The sequence below is a fragment of the Syngnathus acus genome, chromosome 6 (assembly GCF_901709675.1).
Source record: "Syngnathus acus chromosome 6, fSynAcu1.2, whole genome shotgun sequence".
NCBI lineage: Eukaryota > Metazoa > Chordata > Actinopteri > Syngnathiformes > Syngnathidae > Syngnathus > Syngnathus acus.
Genome location: NC_051092.1, coordinates 6,406,686 through 6,422,918, shown reverse-complemented (window position 1 = coordinate 6,422,918; position 16,233 = coordinate 6,406,686). Strand labels below are relative to the sequence as shown.

General features: G+C 39.2%; 1 protein-coding gene across 3 annotated transcripts in view; it reads left to right on the top strand.

The window, feature by feature from the left end:
- Positions 1-15,330, top strand: part of kiaa1549la (KIAA1549-like a) — a 62,826-nt gene extending 47,496 nt beyond the window's left edge. For 2 of the 3 annotated variants that reach the window (XM_037254547.1, XM_037254544.1), the window contains 11 exons: positions 3,147-3,289; positions 5,706-5,830; positions 6,524-6,738; positions 7,259-7,391; positions 8,355-8,596; positions 8,841-9,006; positions 9,181-9,278; positions 10,192-10,337; positions 10,727-10,881; positions 10,965-11,046; positions 12,413-15,330. In XM_037254547.1, coding sequence (XP_037110442.1) covers positions 3,147-3,289; positions 5,706-5,830; positions 6,524-6,738; positions 7,259-7,391; positions 8,355-8,596; positions 8,841-9,006; positions 9,181-9,278; positions 10,192-10,337; positions 10,727-10,881; positions 10,965-10,997 — 1,456 coding nt within the window. In that variant the 3' untranslated portion in view covers positions 10,998-11,046; positions 12,413-15,330. The remainder of the gene's footprint in view (positions 1-3,146; positions 3,290-5,705; positions 5,831-6,523; positions 6,739-7,258; positions 7,392-8,354; positions 8,597-8,840; positions 9,007-9,180; positions 9,279-10,191; positions 10,338-10,726; positions 10,882-10,964; positions 11,047-12,412) is intronic. The other variant, XM_037254545.1, reaches the window with a different exon arrangement.
- The last annotated feature ends 903 nt before the right edge of the window (positions 15,331-16,233 follow it).

Here is a 16,233-nt window from a genome sequence, read left to right as displayed (position 1 = left end):
TTTAAGGCGTGTTATGAATTGGTGTATGCACCCCCCCGAAGAGAATTACAGACTGTGTGCCTAAATATTACAAAGAGTCTGCATGTAACTTAAATGTTCTTTTACTATACAGACTACCACACTTTATAATTTTATAATACTGTCTACACAGAGTGCAGCAGAGTGTAGGTTGGTTGACAAAATTACCTTGGGCTCTTTTGTGGCGTTCAATCTGTGCTGGCATGGATACTTTGGCTTCCTCTCACATACTAAAAGCATATCATGATTAGATAATTGAAGATTTGAATCTAATTGAAATTGGAGACAGGAACAAACAAACAGATAGATAGATAGATAGATAGATAGATAGATAGATAGATAGATAGATAGATAGATAGATAGATAGATAGATAGATAGATAGATAGATAGATAGATAGATAGATAGATAGATAGATAGATAAATAAATAGCAGTCGTGAAAATTGATGTAATAAATGTTTGTGATGTGTTAAATTAAATCTGAAATGCACTATGTATGAATGCACAAAATTGACAGGCAACCATCGAGAGAATATTGGGAGAAGGTTTGCGACCTTGAACGAGCCCTGACAAAAACACATCATTCGATACCTTCGCAAACATTCGCTCCTCAGCGGGTTAACGTCTTAAGGGAATGCAAGATAAAACTTTGCTACATGTTCCTGTTTTACTATTGCTCTTTCCAAAAGGAAGCCACAAATGAGATGCATTTTTGCCTCCTTACAAAAATGCAAATTGAGGAACATGCACACAAATCAGTCTCATATTTACACACCACTAAACGAAAATGCATCGGGGTGAGATTAGTCGTGCTTTACCCCTTGAGGACAAAAAACACATGTATATTTATAACCCTGACTTTCACCATGAAGGGAGTGGAACAGTGATGACCGTATAAAAGGCTGGCATAATCAGCTTTACCAAACCATGTCGGGAAAACAGTTTTCACCATCTATATAGAGAGGCAATTACAAATCCTCAAGCAAATGCTGCAGTCAGAATGGTATGATACATCATCAAGATGATATTTGGGGACTTCTTTATAAATGGAAATTACTTACAGCCACATTAAATTTGATGGAGGAACATAGAAGATCCAGTATGTTTTTCATGATAAAACAATATTATCCACAATCTGTAGATGGCTTTCTTTTTTTGTCTAGCTGCAGGGTACAGGGAGAACCCAACTATATTCGATATTCACACAGTCTAACATTCTCACAGTATAATCACAGTGGAGATTGGGAGCAGGAACTAGACATGGCAGATTAATTGATGCACATGACAGGTTGGATTAGGAACACGAGGCACCGGACATGCTAAGAACATCATTTGGGTCAATGTGACTGACATAAGGACATGCATATTTAAAATGCTAAGTTAGTTCAGATACTCTAGCAAAAACGTCACGCTGTTGTGGATTTAATGTTAGCTGTTTCTGGGTCAATTGGCAACTGCAGACATGTGCTGAAAAAGGCTCGTCCCTCTCTAAACGCAGAACAGGCACACTGCGTTTCCTTCGCCATAGGGGGCCGCAGGTTTGCGCAAGGAGATGCATCTGCTCATTTGCAATGGATACTCAATTGTTGTGCATATGCATTACCTTGAGGTCGGGCACCAAATTTGCTCGTGAAAAGATTGAGGCAACGATTACTGCAATGACAGCAAGCGACAACTCTGAAGTCAGAGTGAGGTTGTTTACCTGTCGCTTGATAATGAGAAATTGATAACGTGGAAAACAACAGAGGATTGTACATTATCATTTGCATGTATGTGCCAAAGCTTTTGGAATCTAATTTGCATTTATGTCATTGAGGGTGATTTTATTTTATTTTATTTTATTACTACTATTAAGACAGGGTGAGAATTCTCCATTAGTTTGTATGAGGCACATAAAAAGGAAGGATAAACCTTACAGACAAATGAGGATTGATTCAGTTGCTATGTTGTCCAGTATTCTCCAAGAAAATTTTGCATGGACCACGCATGTATATTTTTTCTTTCACACTTTCAGCTGCCTTTGACCATGTGACTGAAAATGTAACTCCACTTGTATCGACCGCAACACAGACCACAGTGTGTGTTTGTGTGCATTTCTCAAAATGTTAGCCTCGCCTGTGGCACTGATGTCCGCTGATATCTGATCTACAGAATATGTGCACGTCACACCACCTGTAGATGAGATGGGTCTGGCACATTGTGTACCCACTGTGGCTTACATGGCTCAAGGCTGTGTGTGTGTGTGTGTGTGTGTGTGTGTGTGTGTGTGTGTGTGTGTGTGTGTGTGTGTGTGTGTGTGTGTGTGTGTGTGTGTGTGCGTGCGGTGCTTGAGTGTGTGCGTGCTTGAGTCCGTGTGTGCCTGCGTGCATGCTTGAGTGCGTGTATGTGTTTTGGGGCATGTACACGGTTCACATGCCAGGTATCTCTAAGGGAAAAGAACATAAACAAATCCTATTTTAGTCTATTTTTGACTTACAGTACAGTAGTACATAGGCTTCTTCATAATTTGTGTACTGCCTGTACATACCGAGGATGGACAGACAGACGGACATACATATCAATATTGCATTTTCATGCAACCAACTTTTTCCTAGTAATAAAAATGTCAGAAGAAAAATCCTATATTCTCTAAATCTTTTTAATCCCTGTAATAATATTCAAATGTTTTTGTACGTAGTTTTTCAGCATTGTGAATCTTTTTTTTAAACATTACCATCTGTACTTTGGGCCTTTTTTATTTGTTTGCTTTTAGCTTTTCAATAATTGTTTCATTGTTTCCCTTCAAAATAACGCCATAAAAACAATTCTGCGTAAAAGGATAATTAAAAGGCTGTAACCCGACTAGTAAAACTTGTTGGTGAAATTAATTGTTCTTATAGCTTTTGCCCTGTACTTTCTGCTGTTTGGACTCTGTCGATTAGGTTTGCATAATTAATGCTGAATATTGATAACGTTTTATAACGACTAGTCCATTAAACTATTCAAATATTTTAAAGGAGATATAATGCTCATTTTCCTAATGTGTTTCCATCATTATGTGCCTTGTTTGTGTACTGTACATGCTGAGACTCTAAAACCCTCTCCTCCCCTGCCTTCCGCAACCCTCTCTGTTACCATGGATACTACAGGCGGTTGCCAAGCGAGGATGGTTCAATGTCGAGTAACAGCTCCGGGAAGCTGAACACCAGCAAGTGCTCCTCGGCCCGAAAGACAGCCACTGGCGGCAGTTGCAAGAATGGCAAGGAGGATCTGCACAAAAGGAGTGCCAATGGTGAGAAAAAGAAAGAGAGATGTGGAAAGCTGATGAGTAAATGAAGGAGATTAAGCTAAAAAAGAGACAGATGGTGAGGAAGTCTTTAGCTCCAGTATTTCTGCCAAAGGCAGTAGGTTGCTAATTAAAGTATATAGTAATCACTGGGTACACTGACCCATCTCATGCCACACATTTGTTACACTTCATTCGATGACATTTCGCCCAAAGGATAATTCCTGCAGTGAATATGATCAAAAGAAAATTATGCATACAGTGACTCAGTCTGATGCTGAATCATCCAGCTTGCCGGTGATGACACACACTGACAGTAATATCAAAGGAGACCTTATTACTTTATCTGTAATAATACAATTCTGTTGTCTAATTCCATAATGCGGCCCTACAGGCAGGGCTTGAGTGGCCATCGGGCAAAGTGGGCAAATGTCCAGTTGGCCGGCTGATGTGGTGGAATTAATTTTCAACCATTACTTTAAAAATCTGGACAGAGAATGCAAATAACTGCCTTCAATGGCAAATTATGATTTAATGAGATGAAGCATTTAATTGTCACTGTCAAAGCTTATGAAACTAATTGCATTCACGCGATAACAAAGCAATATAGTCAGGTTATTCTTTGTTGTACACGGATGTGTGGAGCTGCCAATGTGGAGGAAAAATATTTTGACTGGCAAATAGGTTACGTTTGGGCCTTTCCTAGTCACTTTTGTTTTTCATCACTTATGCCTCGACACTTCTGGTTTTCACAGTGATTTATTGTGTTTACACAAACAAATGAATGAATACAGAGGAGAGTAGAGGATGAGTAACTGTCTCATTTTCTCATAGAGGCTGGGATGGTCAGAAGTCACGATACAGTCGGGTTGGAAATGGGGTGAGGGGTATTAGAGAACAAAACACATTGCTGTCAAAAATGAAGTGATAGATAAAGTCACAATAAAATCTGAGCACAGCAAGAGCATTGTTGCAGTGCAAGCCAACTAATATTATGTAGCAATCTTGCTGGATGAACTCTACACCTTGTACTCCTAGTTCATCAAAAAACTTGAAAATGAGACTCCACAATATGTTCAAGTTGTGTGGATGTTCTGATTCACAATTTCTTCTGCTCACCTTTCCTAACCTCAGTCGTCACTGAAGTAAGGCGCAAGAGGAGCTACAAATAATAAATGCATGGTAGCGTTGCAGCCAAGATGAATTGTGGTTGTGTGGGTTTGAGGTTGAGTTGATGGCAGACTGTTTTAGCCCTACAATGAAGCCGTCTGCCCGATGATGTCAGGCAATGAGTCATCCGAGTTCGAGTAAACTACAACGTTGTCCATCTGCTGATGCCTGCAATAACATGCACATGAACTTTAGCGTTAATGCTGCGAAGCCCATGACGTCAAAGATTTTACAACATATGGTTCCGTATACTGTGAATTGTCATCTAGGATGGTGAAGACTAGACTGACCTCAGCTAGACATCACATCGCTTTCATCCATCCAGCTATTAAGTTATTCTGTTCAGGGTTGTGGAAAAGCTACAAACTGTCCCAGCGGATTGTGGATGAAAGGAAGACTCTACCCAGGCTTAGTTAATCAATAACAGTGCAGATAGAGACAGACAGCTTTTCACACTCACATTAGTGACAAGCAGTCACCGTGTGGGAATCAATCCCACGGCCACTGCACAAATAGTACGATTATTAATGATGCGCACCAGTCAATGACATTTTGAAAGGGTGGTGCGTTGGCATACCAAAAAGTGTAAATAACGTGAAATGGTGGACTCGGTTCACTGGAACAGCGTGTTGGGATATTTGAATTTAAATGGTCAGATCTACTCGGATGTACAAATATTTTATTGGGATTAAAAGATAATTCTGTTAATATTAAGTCTGTGTATGAATAGTAATTTATTTTCAACATTGCACATTTGACAAATTCAAAATGTTGACATTTGTTTTATATGGTAACAAAAGATAATGTCTATCTCAAAATTCTCAGAATCAGTTTCTCGTGATCAGTCATTTAATTGATTTTTTTGAAAGCACAAATCAGAAAAGCATATACCATTTACAAGTTTTATATACATTTTTATATATATTTAAAACCAAATATCGTATATTTTCTCAGTACAAACATTTCAAATGTTCAAAATGAGAAGTTGGGCTGATTGCGCAATGAAGTTGTTCTTTGGTCATTCCAAGCCAGAACAATAATTATTATTATTTTTTTTTTATTTGAAGTTGGCCAAGTGTGTGCATAAAGCAGACTTCGAACATACATGATTATTTTTAATGCTCTGCCATAACTATTATTAAACACAGACAAATTGATGCGTTTAAAAATATGGCAACATTTTCTGTCTTTCTGACTGTAACATCAGAGATGCCTTAAGGGACAGCTAACCTTCATCCTTCCTCCTCCACAGACCCATACGATGATCATACAGGCTCTCTACGGCTCATCACCATCAAACCCATGACAGCTCAGCCAAATTACTCCTACCCCTCATCCTCCTCTCACAGCCAAGACTCTGTGATCCTGAATGGCGAGGTGAGTCTACATGCACAAATATTCACAACAACCCTGACCTCAACCCCATCGAACATTTTAGCGATGAATGAACAGCAAGACTGAGATCGTGATTGAGGTCTTCTTGTCCAATATCTGTAAATTCCCAAAGACACACTTTGATATATTGTTGTACCCACATGTACACTGTGGAAATGGGTATGTGACACGTACATAAATCCACTGTCCTAAAAAAAACTTGAACATTTAGAACCAATCTGGCCCATATTTCAAGCCTGCTCTTATGTGTGTGAAATTGCCATCGAATTTTGGTAAAAGATTTCATTATGTACTCTCCTGAACTTTAACATCATCACATCTCTTCGCCAGGATGCCTTGCACTCCTGACAAATTGAGTTGTTATTGCAGCAAACACTCTGCTTCCACTTAAATTTCTTTCTGTCATGAGTCTCTCATCCAGTCTATCATCTTTCAATCTTCAGCCTCACATTCGCCATCGCACCTACACTTATCTACAGCAAGTGACACTGATGACTCCTTTGCTCTCATTTTATTAGCATTACACTAGCTATATTTATATACTATAGTTAATTTCTACATGATTTGAATATATTTGTGCAAAATGTCATGTTTGGGGCACATTTTGTTTTATAAATTACATCTTTAAGCCACTATTATTACTAGTTTATTGAGAGTCAAACATATCCCCTACAGGCCAATCATGGCGGGTTGAAGCAAAAGTCGGACATTGAACACTACAGAAACAAACTACGCCAGAAAGGCCGTAGGAAGGGTTACGGAGAGTTCTCCCTTTCGGAGGGTGGCAGCCACGGCTATGGTCACAGCCGGCATAGTCGCCATGACAACGGTGTCAAAGAACCAATGACAGCAGAGGAAAAGAGAGCCTCCTTTGCTGGATGTCATAAGAGGTAAGGATGAGGTCTTGCGAAGAACTAATAATGTGGAATTCTGGCAAGATTTCCATCAGTCCGTCAACCGTCAGACTGTAGTTGATTTATGTTACTCACGTTGCAATCTGTTTTTGAGACAAACAAACACACAAACAAACACACAAACCAACAAACAAACCAACAATCACTATTTTATGCACGCAACGCAGAGTTTGGGTTGTGTGTAAAATAGTGTCATAATTCATGAGGTAGTTACTGTTTGTCACAATCTTTGAACGTCTGTATTTAACAGATACACACGTCATATATAATTATATAGTTTTCTGTGTATTAAATTACAAGATTATTATTTCCGTGGACAATGTTTAGCTGACAAAAATGTGTCAACGTTAGAAGGGCTATAACCAGTACAATCTGGAATGAACTTGTGAAAAATGTTGTAATTTCCACTTCTGAATTGCTTTTACTTTTTGCTCTTACTTTTTTTGTCATTTCGAGTCACCTAACCTTTATTTGCCCACCTCCACGCGTCCGTCAGGTACTCCCACCCAAGGGAGCCCACTTATTGGAGCAGGCAATCACTGAGCAGCCCCAGCCCCGTGGAGACAGAAATGGACCTTCTGGTTCTTCGAGAGAGAGCCAGAAGAGGCATCCGCAACAACGGCTACGATGTGAGTGTGCAGAAAGCTCATGAGTCATTCTCGGAAGCTAGGTCCATACTTTATTTAGATAAAAGGTGATTTAGGTGTTTTATTAATGGCCTAATTGTATAAAAATGTCAGTGAGTCACTTGAATTTCACCTGAATGCCTCGCTATTTTAAAATCTTTGTGTTACAAGGTACATTTATAGAGATTCAAGTCTGACCTTTAAACCACACTGACGATGAGTGACTCATACACACAGTATGTGATACGATGAAAAGTCTGGTGGTGGCAGCGAAGTAAAGCTACTTTGCTCTAAATTACATTCTTCTCACAGCAGACTATTTTTGACTTTATTCCTAACTAACCTTCTTTAAACCTCACCCTGACTCTGTGACTCTCTGAGCACATATTACTTGAATAAACCTGGAGAGAAAAACGGAACCAAATGAATAAAGAAAGAAAAAGTAAAAAAAAAAAAGAAATGCCTAAAAGGTTATGTGGCAGAAGCTAGAGAACAGAAGCCAGAGAGGAACATCAAAAAGATTGGGGCTAGCAGCAGTGAGTGACTGAAATAATTTTCTGCTGCTTCTTGGCTATAGCAACAGCGCGACCTTGCTGAATGTCAATGACTGCATATGATTACAGCCCATCCATGGGTTCAGATGTGTGACTGAGTTCATAGACTTGGATATGCCACACTATTTGAGTGCTATCCAAGGAGAACAGCGAGCATTTAGGTCTCTGTGTGTGATATATGAACATCATAGTTCACTCTGTGGTTCATCTGCTTCTTCTGTTGCGTGACCTTACACACATACCTGACCTTTCCTGGTTGATGTGGTTTGATTTACAATTTCTAACTGGAAAAACTAATCAAAGTTTTGTAATTGAAAAGACTGGTGCTTTTTAGAGGCTGACATAATGAACGCAGAACATTTATCTAGCGTGTCATGAATACTGATCCCGTCACCCCCATTGCACTTTGCAGGGTGAACCTGAGCCATTTGAAGAAACCAATGTTGACCATCTTATGAGCTCTCTTGGATATGGAGGTGGCTCTACTGGCACAGGAAATGGTAGCCTGGGAGTGAAAGCTCACCGCGGCTCTGACTCCTCCACACTCAGCTCTCAGCCATCCATTGACGATGTTCGCACACAGATGCATATGTTGCTTGGCAACGCCTTCAGCCTGGCTCCCCCGGATCATGACCCACCTTCCCCTCCTACTAAGTACATTTGCTTTACATAATGTTTTTTGTTCTCCATAGTGATGCAAATCATGTAGCACGTCTGGAAGTTTTTCAGTATACTGCCAGCCAAGAGAAAATATGAAATTGGCTTCAGGCTGGATTTGAACTTTTTTGTGTAAATATATGCAGAGAGCAAAGTATTTGAAATTTAAATTTAACATTTAGTATACTGGAGCGCAAGTTGAAACTCAGGAGATTAAAACATTTCCCTCTTTTCCGAGTAGGCGGCACCATCACCACCACCACGTTCGCAGCGCCTATAATCCATCCCACTCCAGCCACTATAGTGATGGGGTGACGAGTGCCCCTGGGACCATGAACCATCCCTGTGGAAGCAGGCAAAGGAGCCTGGGCTATGAGGATTTGCATCAGTGTAGCCTGCCAAAACCGGTGAGAACGTACAGTATAATCAATCCATTTTCAAAACTGTCTCTCATTCAGGTGATCTGGAGCCTATCCCTAGTAGGATTAGGCAGATAACATCCCAGACTGGGTGTCAATCAATCGCATCGAGGGCACATTGAGAGACTGACTATTTGCACTGTTACATTTTTGCATATGCAGGGTTTCCGGTTCACACAGCTCCCCGATATGGGCATTGGGTCTCCCCCACCGCTGGTCCCTTCAAGACCAGGACCGCCGCCAGGACCTTCACTGAGACGGTATTACTTTACTCAAGCAAATAAGGGTTGCTCGGTATACATATGCGATACAGTATCGTATAGAGCAGAGTGGAAAAAAGGTGCAGAATATTAAGCAGCATCATTCAAATTGGTTTCCTCCCTGCCCCCACCATTGCAGACACCTCGCTCCATCATATGTGAGTGTGCATCATTCGGAGAAGCAGTTTCATCATTGAAATGTATCTGTGTAAGCTGTCTTGCTGAGCACATGAGCACTGTTTCGGAGTGCTTAATGTGCAGATTGCCATCTGGTGGAAAAAAAAGAGATATTGCTTATGTTGTCAAAAGCACAAGATGAAGAAAATAAGATTTCATATTATTTATCTTTATAGTTTCTACTTTTTGGGGTTAAGAGACCGATGCAGAAGCATTTTTACATTTTTTAAGCTGTAGGTGAAATGTCTGAAAAAATACAGTTACCTCTCTCGCCTTTTGCTCAATATTACTTATTGGCCATGTGGAGCTCATAATCTCAATTGTAACCATTCCATAAACCAATGAATTCCTCTAGGATCAGGAAGGCAGGTAGGAAAGGAAATCACTCGAAATAACGTTTGACTACTGTGCTGCTCCATGAAGTTGCCGGCAGTATTTACAATTTACACAATTTATTAACAATTTGTGTGCAATTTTAAGATGGAATGAGATTGGATTGTTCTGCTAATGGCCTTATGTCTAGCATGCATAGTACGCTTCACTTGGCAAAGACTTTAATGAGGACAAGCTTTAGATGGATGGACAGATGGATGGACGGATGCATTAATTGTGCTGCTTAATGCAAGTCATGACAATAAGGAAAAAAAAGACAATATCACAATTTTACGTATTTACCACTATAACTAACACAATAGATACTTCACAGCAATAAATCAAGTAAACATCTCCTTTCCAGTTCGACTCCCGATGTGAGCCTGAAGCCTCGGGTGTCTGAGGCCTCAGATCTGCAGGACCACGAGCACAATGGCGCCCCCTATCTGCCACTATCTAGGGCCACCTTCCCTGCTGTTACTGTTGATCAGTCCATCAGCACCTACTCAGGTAAGACAAGTATGAAAAAGAAAAACAAGTATTTTAAAAACAATACATGCTGTCATTTTGCTAACTGCATCACATTTGAAATACAATAATTACAAATGTCAGAAAATACCAGGTGGAGGACAAAAACATCCACCTGAACAATATGTACGTTCTTGTTCCTCTGCTGTTGATTATACCTTTTTAGACATCCAAAACAAATGGATTTTATTGTGCGTTTATTTATCTATAACTGTATAATTTGCCTTCATCCAAATTGTTGAAAAAATGTTCAATTCTTGGATGGACTTAAAAATTAATTATTAATTAGTACTTAAGAATGACAGATAAACATACATGAATGGTGACAATGGTTTTATTTCAGAATAAAACGCAGTGTCTTTTTGTCACAGGAAACCCAATAACAGCAGTGTATGCTATATCAGCTAACCACCCAGGCTACTCAGACTACTTTGTCATGTCGCCTCCATCTTCATACCGTAGTCCATCCTGGATGTCCTACCCTCCTGAGCCGGAAGATCTTCCACGCCAATGGAATGATCCACCCGTAAGACACACATTTTGTTGTGTTTTTGATGCAAGGAGCATTGTGAGAGCAGTGAATTAACCAATTTTTCTACTTCTCCCCAGCAGAGCTCACGACACCTTGAAACCATCTGCTGAAGCACCCCAACCTCACTACCCTCCCCATATGGAAACAATCAGTGGCTTTGTGAGTATGATCATGTCACCATTGTCATGTTTCCTGAGTGACCGTGAGTTAGTTCAGGGTTATTTATGTCCTGTTTGTTGATGCTTTTGATGGAACCATATGCTCCCATTAAGTGCCTGTCTGGTTGATATTGTCATTATGTAAATGTCTCATCAGTCTTTTCTTAAGGTCTTAAAATAGATTGCACGAGAAAGGTCCTCTAACTCAGACTTGCTACACTCACTTGATTAAATTAATTTACACAGCAGCTTTACTCAAAGTACCTTGTTAGGTAAAACAAGATAAAACAATTTTAAGTTTAGACCAAGATTTAGACTAATTGATATACTACATTGTACACTATATTATCTGATAAATATATATATTTTTTGTCTTATCAAATACATCGAATAATTGTCAAATCATAGTCAAGAATTCTCCTTCTCTGTGCTGTCACCTTATTGTGGTGGAAGGGTTTGGATGTCCCAGATATGCTAGGAGCTAAGATGTCTGGATCTTCATACCCTTGGCAGGGTTACCCATGGCAAACCGGTCCGAGCTGAGGCACCAAACATAGCACGGCCATAGACAGCTAATGACGAGTAAAAATATTGGCCGTTGCCCAGACGCGGGTCACCGTGGCATCCCTCTGGAGCCTGATGGTGGGGTTTCATGGCAAGCGCCTGGTGGCCTGGCCTGCACCCATGGAATGGACCAGACAGAGCCCGAAAAGACAATATGGCTTCCCCTTCCGATGGACTCACCACCTGGTGATCTGGAACACATCTCCCACAAAAAAATGAGGGATCGCTGTATTTCCATAAACATGAGCCCCAATGGTTGTACAGTATAAGGAACTTGTTTCTTTTCATAACATAATTTTATACCACGCATTAAATGTTATTGTCATTCTTCAAATGTTATGGCAAGTCATAATTACTTATACAGCTGTTTAGTTTTGTGATCCCAGTGTGCCATTTTCATTTTCATGAATATATATCAGTGAGTGGATTGTATTGATTTTTTAATTAGGTTCAACTATACTGGCAATTAGGCTCAGCAAATAACACAAAAATAATCACTAACTTGTGTAGTTATTTTTTATTATCCAAATAATCTCCATTAACCTAACAATTTCTCGTTGAGTTGTAGTAATTATTGGCATAACATTTAGATTATTTATGGCACTACAAACACAAAGATTATAATCACACTGACCTGCTTCATGTTGGGCAAACAGTCATGTAGAAGGTGAATCTTAAGTTCTTGTTGTTTAACTTGAATGTGTCTTTGTCCTACACCAAAATCTGATTACAATATGTCATGAGAATAATGATTGATTGAAAATAAAGAATAATGACTTACACTGTCACTTTCTGGGTTGCAGGTGTCTGTTTGGGTGGAAATATGGCCGCTCTCTCTTTTTGGATCCTGTCTGGATTTGTTCTTCACCAGTGGACTCAAATCCTCCCACACACTTTGTCCCTTTATTCATCTGCCAAGCTCTGCTTGCTGGACCCGCAGCCTCAAGGCCTTTATCATCTAGCCTTTGCTAAAACCGATTCGCTCCATATGTTTCCCAAAACCTGGTCGCAGATCTGCTGCCATATTTCTGTGCTCCCTGAGCTCCTGACCTCACAGGGCCCACCAAGGGTCACTATTGAAATAGCTTGACTCCTGTGTGGTGAACACGGTTCAGGAAACTCCCTCCCTGACACTACGACATATATGGAGCGTGAATGGCGTAAAGCAGTGCCTCTCACAACAGACGTCACATGGCCAGCATGACACAGCACAATCATGCTGCTCCATCACCAGTCCAGTCGTGGACTGGCAAAGACCAGCAGTCTAATCCACTGAAGTGACACACTCGTCTGGACCATCCAGGGCTTGACTCTGAAGTCCACAATACAGCCAAGAAAACCTGGCTGGAATAAAACTGTGTTTCTTTCTTTCTTTTTTAATTGAGTCCAAATGTCTTTGTGAACCTTCTGCCGCTGGTTATTGTGTATTTAAACTTAAGTGAGAGAAATCAAAAGAAAAACAGAAAAAAAAATAGGTCTTGATTGTGTCAATTTTTGGTTTTAGATATGTGCTCTTGTCTTTACATTTGTGCATTGATTATTGTAATGCGAGTTTTTATTCACTCACTGTATTTCAAGGCAAAAAAAAAATCTGTAAAACAGAGCAACGGCAGCTTTGTGGTCCGCATTTCTGTACTGAAATATTCATTCTCTTTCATTTCTCTGAACAATGATAACATGAATTACCCACAATGCTCTCTGTCTGTCATTTGCTAATGAATTATCAACCAGACAAACATAGATGCAAACTTAAATCTCACTCAGAATTGTTTTACTACTGCAAGGATTGATCGATAAAACATTTCCGTGTGAGGTCAGCTTTGAAAAGACAAAATACAAGAAGTTTTGGGAGGGGGAAAAATGCATTTATTTCAAAGATATCTACTGTGGAAGGACATCAGATTTTTTGTTGTTTATTTTTGTCTGAAAGAGGAGACTGTTTGGCTTGGATATTCAGTCCCTTCACTAAGTTGTGCTGCTGTTCAAGTCACCTTTTGGTACTGGACAAGCTGTACATGTATCATTTTAATGTATCCTTGTATATAGCAGATGATTTATTGAAGAGATTTATGCAAGTAGTGTTGGAGAGATTCTTTTCTTGGCGTTGTTTGATTTGTTTTGTTCACTGGGTTTATGATGGATTTTTTTGAATGAAACTCCTTGACTTTGTGAAGGATGAACACATTTCAACATCTCATCCTATTGTTTACTTAAGCACTACCTTAAAGACCACATAATATACTATTACAGTGTTCCCTCACTTTTCGTGGGTGATAGATTTCAAGCCCACCTGTAATAAGTAAATTTCCACAAAGTTGAGGGTCTCTTTTTTTTTGCTGATTATAGGCAACAAGCTGTCTAATTTTCATGGATTTGGTTTTTGTAAAAAAAAAAATTCCCCTTGAAAAAGAAGTAAAAGAATAGCAAGAAAATCTGCCAAAATAGTGAGGTCAAACTGCAATAACACGACGTTATGCTCATAAATGAAAATTCACAATAGAGTGCAATAACTGAACCACAAATTAGCGAGGGAGCACTGTATATTATGAAAAAATGGAGTGGAGTTCTGACCAGCATACAGCAGAAAAGGCTTGTAATGTCTACTCTCTGCATTTTCTCACGATAAGGCAAAGAGCCGTACAAAGTCATCTTAATACAATCACTTGTACAAGAATGTCATAGTCAAAATACTGACTTACCATTTCTGAGGAGAACCGAATCCTCAGTACTCTGTAAAGCACAGAGCTCCTAATCAGCCAGATAGTCACCAAAGGAGATAATAGCCATAGTTTTTTCGCAAAGTCGAAATAAAACAGCCCATATGTACAATATTTTGTCATCGAATACCAAAAGTATACACTAAAAGAGAGTATATTGGATGGCAAGGCATGGCAAGGAATGTCCAGTAGAGAGAACTAGAACAGAAGAGATTAACCTACAGTATTAAATAGCTTCAAATGCAATTAGCACTTAGCAGAATCAATGCAAAAATGCTAATGTTTAGCATTCCGTTACTAAAGGAAATTGTTTTATGTACAGAAAGTCACCTATATTAAATGTACAACCATAGCATCCATTATCTGAAATTATGAATCAAAATCTCAACAATAAATTGTCCAACTTTTACAACTTGCACCACACACAAACACATCGGATAATAAGTAGTTACATTAAAATATTTGCCAATTGAAATTGGACATTAACAAAGTTTAAGTTACAACGCAGGCCTGCGCATGACTTTTACACTTCGAGATGAGGATAAAGGTTTATTGGAGGGTTATGAGTGAGCTTTGAATATTTCAAAGTAACACCTTATTGTAACACTAAACTAAATAAACCAAGGAGAAAATACCCTTGGAATGTTTGCATTCAATCACCCTGTGTTTTCTATATGACAAGTTGAAGAGCAACCATTTCCATGTCTTTGTCCATTTATTTGATTTAATTATTAAAGAAAGTGTGTTTGTGGTCTTTACACAATTATTCGTTTTAGGAAAGAGATTTGATGCTATATGCTGTAATGAGTTCATGTGCAATGTTTGTGCTTTACACGGATTGTGGCGAGATGCGTTTATTTAAGATGGACATGGATGAACAGTAGTTTTGCTCTTACGCCATGGCGTCACTTTGGTGTTGATGTCTCATTGACATTGAATCCTGTTGGATGTAGTTATTCAGAAAGGTTTTGGTGACTTCAAACAATAAAGATGAATTACATGAATTTGATTCTTTTGTTTTTTTTATAATCGATGTTGGTGAACCACTAGAGGGAAGCATTGACACATAGAAAGGACTTAAACTCAGCGTGAGTGTGTGTGTGCGTGTGCGTGTTGAGGTCACTTTCTGTACTCATTAAATTTGTCAAAATTATGGTTGTCCTGAAATAAACTAAAGGGTAAGGAAAATAAATGATAACATTCAAAATGAAGGATAGGTCTTGCACACCCCTTAAAATTATTATGACCGACTTAATATCACATAAATAATAAAATGTTTGAAATAAAAAAATTATGGCCAGTGATATTGTTGATGTCTGCCTTTTAATTGTTAATAGATTAATCGCAGACATTTTAAATCTTATTATTTGTCGAGTTTCCCAATAATAGTGTTGGATTATATATTATAGTTACCACTTGCATGGAGCGGCACAATACTTTCTTGGCTCCACCATGCACTTTGGTTCAGACTGCAGGCATATCTGATTCCCCCTCAAATCTGAGTTTTCCACCCTGCTAAATCAGTGTTCAATTGGGATTTGGCCCTTGCTGTAGCAACGACGTTGCAATGGAGGCGCTGTCCAGCAAATGTAGTGCTTATTTGACGTCATATACATACATAAATGCGACAGGAGCAGCACAGGAAATACTTTCATAATTTGAATGGTTTCTAAACATGTCCTCAAGCTTTGCTTGTATGGCTCTATCACCCCACAGAGGCAATGTGTTTCATCCTCTGTCCAAGGACTGGTGTTTTCAATTCATTCAAAATGCTCCATTCTTTACCGCTTCGCACTTCACATGCAGTCAAAACGGATTTGGAGCGGTTCAGGATGAGATGCATCCTGTCCTAACCTAATATGAAACTATCTCCCAAATATGGTTCTGATCTGTCTAGCAAAAATCAG